We start from the raw sequence: 6,792 nt of genomic DNA, 5'->3' as shown, positions 1-6,792 counted from the left end.
AAACTAGATACTAGAGGGTGGGGGGGAGGGGGGGCTACAGTCCAGGCTTTACTGTAAATGTGACTCTGTGATTTTCAAGAGACAAAGCAGAGCAACTGTAGACCAGCGTTTACAGAGGGTCCAGCGTGTCTCACTGTAAACCACAGAGGAAGAAGAGGGTCCAGTGTGTCTCACTGTAAACCCAGAGGAAGAAGAGGGTCTCACTGTAAACCCAGAGGAAGAAGAGGGTCCATTGTGTCTCACTGTAAACCAGAGGAAGAAGAGGGTCCAGTGTGTCTCACTGTAAACCCCATACACCATGGACACAAGGGCTTCAGTACTATTCTAGACCAAACAAACCCCTCACCCAGCAGGCACCATGTCAATGGGCCCTGGCCTTGGTCCACCTGACCTGGCCGACGGCCCACAGACTACTGGACCTGTTGGACTCCAGACCCTGTTGGACCTACTGGTGGGGGTCTACCAGGAGTTCTGCTCCTCCCCCTTTGCAATGGAGAAGTATGTCTCTGGTTTCCTGCAATGGGGTGAGTGTTTCTTCCTGTTTCTAGGTTTGCGCGCGTGTGTGTGTGTGTGTGTCTAATGAATCAGCTGTCACTGATGAACACAGAGGTCCACTATGTTTAGACTGCAAAAAACATGAAGCTTACTAAGTATTTTCGTCTTATATCTATCAATAGTATCTTACTTAACTTTACCTGCTGACCATAGATTCATGTGCTTATTTTAAGAACACGTGTCTTTTTGTAACTAGAATGAGTGAATAACCTCTTCACAGGGATTTCAGTCTTGTTTAAAGATTTCTCTTTAGGATTGACATTGTGAGCTTTTTCATGCTTTTCAAGCTATTCAACTGTTTAATATGGTGAGTTGTTCCCCCATTGGTTCCAGTTGAGAGTTTTAGTGGCATGTAGCTTGAATGCTATTTCAAAAGCATTTTCTACCACCGATATCTACCCACAGATACTGAAATGAGAAAAAAAATGTGCTAGTTTCAAGTATTGCTGGCTTATTTTATGTTACTACAGTTGGGCTATTCAAGTCACAATTGCTCAAAATAAGTATTTTTGGATTTATTTTAAGACATCATTGTTTTTTCCAGTGCCGAGATATTGTGATTTACTTAAAGAATTCTTTTTACTGCACTGGCAGATATTTTTTACTTGTTTTAAGCATGTATTTGCTTAATTCTAGTTATTTATTTCTCATTTTTTCAGTTGGTTTTTGCAGTGCAGGAAGTCCACTATGTTTAGCTATTCAAGAACTGAATTCAAAGCTGAATTTGAAAAACAGAAGTCATTGTAGCTCCTGTAGGCTGTGAATTTTGAATGCCCTGCTATTCAACCAATCATGTTCATAGCTTCTTTGCATTTGATGACATCCATCAGTGTTGGAGGCCATTCTGAGACAACTACCACCACTGCCAAATGCCTGTGTTTTTAAGGACACAAAAAAACAAAACAAGCTATAGTCCTGTTTAAAACCTGATTCCGAAAAAGTTGGGACACTGTGGAAAACTTGATGATTTCAAATCCTTCTACATGATGAAGGATTGATCTACATTCAATAGGCAAATCAATCAATCAGACTTTATTTGTATATCACTTGCAACACAGAGATGCAACACAGAGTGCTTTAGATAAAAAAGGAGAAAGTCACGATAACAATAATAATTATAATGAAAGAATAATCATTTGAAATACAATAGGGAACCTTGCAGGTCGTTCCTGCTAGGGCCCTGATAATAACAAAACATAGAAACAAGCAAACACCCTCCGCCCATACCCATCCCTCCACCCCTGACCCTCCATCCACCATTAAAAACAAAGCACAAAGCTCCATCTCAACATGGAGCAGTGGGGAAACACTGGAGGCAGGTTAGAAATTAATAAAATAAAATAAAGAAAAAATAAAGTAAGGTAAGAAAAAAAGTAAATACTAATAACAATAAAAAGTTTTTAAAAAGGATAAAAGCAATACATACATAATTAAGAAGTAGAGCATGTATATATATAGATTAGGGCTGGGACTCAATTAAAAAAAAATCTAATTAGAGGCTTTGTAATTAATTAATCGAAATGAATCGCATTTTAATCGCATATAAATATTTGACCTGAGAACAATGAGAAGTAATTTTTTTTACATGGATTTTTAGTATACCATTGAATAATGACTGAATACATAAGCTTAAGCAACAAAAATATTGTTTATTTTTGTTCAAGTCCAACAGACCAGTGCAATTTTTGCCATCAAGTGCAGCAATAGAATATTTAGACGCTAGCTGCTATATGTTTTGCATTGAGGTGATACTTGAGGCTGGATGTGCTGCGGTGATATGTGAATTCCTTGTTGCATAGCAACACAACCATGCTATTATCGACGCTTCCATCCATTGTTTTTTTGTAACTAAATGTCCCATCATCCACGGGGCCAACCAAAGCGTCTCATCAGCTTCTTCCTTCATGTTCACTGTGGTTTGTTGTTGTCTGAACTCATCAACGCTAGTTGGTGCTCCAGTATAATCAGTCCGCCTGAAACTCATCCAGTGAGAAACGTTCCCCGGTGCAAAAATAAGTGTGATTAAAATGCGTCAATTTTTTGACGAGTTAATTTTTGTGTAATTAATTAATCTTAATTAATTGGGGTTAAAGTACCGGCCCTAATATGTATATAGAAGATGTTAGAACAGGGGTGGTCAACCTGTGGCTCCAGAGCCTCATGTGGCTCTTTAGGCCGCCTGCAGGGGCTCCCCGTCGCTGAGTCAAAAAAAGTATATATATATTTTTACATTAAAATTTTCATTTGTCAATGGTGTATACCAAAAACTATTTGTTTTCTTCAATTGTAAAATTGTATAGCCTTTTTACAGCATATTAAAAAAAAAATTGACATTTAAGTCAACTAAAATATGCTTCATAGCTCTCCAGCCCGACGCCTTAACCTTTAAGTTTTGCCAACTTTGAGTTTAGTTTTGAGTTCCCCTAGATAGACTGGTTTTCAAAATCATATTAATAAATGCTCAATATGACTATTAATAATGTTGGTAGGCTAATTTAGACTTATAAGGCTGTTTAATTTTCATTTTAGGCTCAATATAAGGTTTGCGGCTCCATTCCGCGATTTTCACGTTTTTTTGGCCAACAGCGGCTCTTTAGTTAGTAAAGGTTGCCCACCCCTGTGTTAGAAGAAGATGTTAGAAGAAATGAATGAATTGAATGAATGAGGATAAAAGTAAATCAGATTAATAGGCTGGACTAAGACCATTAAGACATTTTATGTTCAAACGAGGAAACATTTTTGTGTGTGTGTTAATAGATACAATCATTGTGATGCCTTCATTTATTTTTTACACAGTCTCAACTTTTTGGGAATCAGGGTTTTACATAAAGAACATGAAAACACTGCATTAAACACATCATCATGCCACGTGATTACAATGTGATGTGACAACTTCTATGTTTATTTATCAGTGTTTCGACAGACCTTTGTTTTTTCGACAGGAAATAATGGCTAACGTTAGATACTGTATTTAGAAGCATGATGCCAGAGGTGCAACTATGTACATGTTTGAGTTAAAATAGCAAAATAAATTCTCAAGCACATTGATTCACCTGGCCAAATGTCAGACAGTAGTAAATGAAAACTACACAACAAATACATATATAAGGCCACAGACAATTGTGCTCTTTCATCTGCCTCGCTGTGTAATGTTAGTAACGTTACCAGGTCTATGATCATTACAAGTCCAGGCAAAGTTGTGGAAAAACTCACTTTTCTTAATTGTGTATGCTGCCCTACAAAGTTTAACTGCAGTAACTAGGCAAAAGGTAAAACTGAGAAAAACTGCTTTAAAGTTTTTTAACTGGCCAGCCAAATGGGTCAAAAATCACGATGATTTACCCTTATAACAAAATCAAGTTAAAAATGTTTATTCACTGAAAACTAAATATAAATGCTGAAAGAAGACAACAACATTGTAGTTACTGCACTCTGTTAGAACCTTTTACAGCAAAACCAGAGTGCAGTAACTTTTTGGGGTCAAAGGTCAAATAAATCATTTTGATTTTTTTTAGCGTAAAAATTACGCTAATCGATACATGTAGAAATAAGTGACATATCACTTACTTACCTATAACCCATTTAGCTGGCCAGTTAAAAAACGTCGTCAGCAACGTTACCTACTCCTCCTGATGTTGACAGACAATGCTCAGCTTTTGTTTCGGCCGCCATTACAAACATTTTTTTCGAGCTGAGCAGCTCTGCCTGGCTCCACCTCTTCCGCTACGTAGACAAGATGGCGGCTGTTGAGTGCGTATAGTGTACATCGTTGCACACTCAGCGTTTTGACCGTTATGAGGGCAACATCCGGGTCCTTTAGGTACACTTCTTTTCGCCGCGATCGGAATCGGAACACCCTGCGTACTCAAACTAAGTACAGTAAGTACGGGAAGTATGGGTATTGGAACACAGCACATATTTGGACTGTGGAGGAGCGAGAGGGATCTGACGACACTGACTACAGCCTCTCTACACCGGCAACCCGACTGAGAGAAGCTGCTGCTAATTCATGTTAGCATTAATTGGAGCATTAACTTGGATGTTAGTTTTGGCTAGCAAAAAAACAAAAACAAACTGTATCTTTCTTACCTCAGAAAACTGAGCAGCGACTCCTTGGAGTGTCTGTTAGTCCAACCAAACGCTGAACAAGACATTTGTACTGAACAAAACGTTCAAATAAACTGTCTATTTGAATATTCGAAAATCGATGCCCTCCCTAGTTGTCTGTATGTTGTACAGAACAAAAACCACGTTTTGGTTGCATTTCTTTTGTTAGTTTGTCCTGTAAATTGTTGCTATTTATTTTAAGTTTAATATTTTATTAACTACCTCAGACATTGTGATTTCCTTTATTTGTTAAAGAAAAATACTGCTGTGTTATTGTTTTTCAATATAATAAGATTCAAACATTGAAAGTGTATGCTGTGAATTATAAAAAAATCAGTATCGGCCAAAATCGGAATCGGCAGGTCAGGCTTTTTAAATATCGGTGATCGGCCAGAAAATTGCAATCGGTGCACCCCTAGTTTTATATATATATATATATATATATATGTGTGTGTGTGTGTGTGTGTGTGTGAGCCATGTTATATATATATTTATATATATGTTATATCATCTGCCTCTCATTCACATACATGCATACACACACACACGCACATACACCTGTGATGCCTCTGTGCACATCTTCTGTTTTTCTTTGTTGTTGTTTGCACTGTATGTCTGCTGTCTTTACTTGTGGTCCACATGGTGTAGTGAATTTGTCCCTCATGTCACCTTGTTAGTTGTCATTTCACCAATAAATTATAATCTAAACGTACATGCTGCAAACCGGAGGACCCAGAGAGAACCCATGTTGACCCGCAGAGAACATGCAAAGTCCACATGGAAGAGCCACAAGAACAAAATTCGAAATAGCAACCCTCTTAATGAGAGTGTGAATGTTTGTCTGTCTCTATGTGTTTGCCCTGCATTAGTCAGGAAACCTGTCCAGGGTGTACCCCAGATAGGATAACCAGATAAGCGGTTAAAGAGAATGGATCTAAGGCAGCTCCTCTGGTGGCAAAAGTTTAAAAGCCTTTATGTCTTGGCAAGTTGACTTTTTGAATATTAAAATAATTTGCGAGATACAACACAGGCCTTGATCACACAGAGAGCAAACGTTCAAACAAAATACATTTAAATATCCAAACTGCAAGGAAAAACAAAGATCGCCAAGTCTTTTGTTCTGCAAGTCTATCTAGCATTTTCTAGTTTGTTCCAGCCTATGTAAAAGACTTGACAGGCTGAGCACTGTACTTTCTAGACAACAGAGGTAGATTTACAATGAATGAAATGATGAATATGAAATGGTTTGTCTTTGGCTATAAAATATTTAGATTGTACAACATGACCACACACTGTAAAAATTGTCTGTAGATTTTACAGTGGAAAAACTGCTAAACCATGACAGTAAAAGACCTTAAAATGATAAATGGGTTAATTCAGTTTCAGTAACAATGAAACACAGTAAATGTATGAGCCAAAACACTATTTTTGTACATTTTTATTTTTAAAAAAATACATTGCTCCACTGTAAAATACCCTGGCACCATGTTTGTAGCAAAAATATCCTGTAATATACATACAATCCATCATTTTTGCATTTATTTTTTGTTAAAAATACTTTTTCTCACTGTTAAATGTACTAAACACCATATCTCTAACAGAAATATACTGTCATATTTAATGGTAAAATCTTTAATTCATGAAGCATTTATAAAGGTTTTTTTGTCAATTATATGGCAGAACAGCGTTTCTTTTGATGGAAAAGCTTTTTATTTTTTACGGTAAATTATGGACTAAAATGGCAATCTTAAACGTGAAATCAACTCATATCCTTTTACCGTAATATTACAAAACGTTGCACCGTTGCACGTTTACGGTAAAGTTCTTGCAACCACAGCTGACGTTTTTTTTTTACAGTGCAGTGAGGGCAGTGGCCACTTCAATTGCATCCCTTAAGTTTTGGTTTCAGCCTGGGTTGGTCTGCTGGTAAATGACTTTATAATATGGACATCAGAGCGTTTGGACACAGTGTGGCATATTTACTGAGCACAGTTTACACTGAGATATAAAAATCTCTACAAAAAAAGTAAAATCATGTTAAACTTGGTCGGGGTGATTTTAACCATTGCTGAAAAAGAGTTGACACACTAAATTGGATATGGAAACTTCTGGAAAAGCCCAAACTTTAGG

General features: G+C 37.2%; 1 protein-coding gene across 1 annotated transcript in view; it reads left to right on the top strand.

The window, feature by feature from the left end:
* Positions 1–224: 224 nt before the first annotated feature.
* Positions 225–6,792, top strand: part of LOC131986162 (myotonin-protein kinase) — a 33,833-nt gene continuing 27,265 nt past the window's right edge. The window contains exon 1 of the mRNA XM_059350986.1: positions 225–524. Coding sequence (XP_059206969.1) covers positions 359–524 — 166 coding nt within the window. The 5' untranslated portion in view covers positions 225–358. The remainder of the gene's footprint in view (positions 525–6,792) is intronic.

This window comes from Centropristis striata, chromosome 15 (genome assembly GCF_030273125.1).
Source record: "Centropristis striata isolate RG_2023a ecotype Rhode Island chromosome 15, C.striata_1.0, whole genome shotgun sequence".
In the NCBI taxonomy this organism is placed as follows: Eukaryota; Metazoa; Chordata; class Actinopteri; order Perciformes; family Serranidae; genus Centropristis; species Centropristis striata.
Note: the sequence above shows the minus strand (reverse complement) of the source record. Positions and strands in the feature narration are given on the sequence as shown.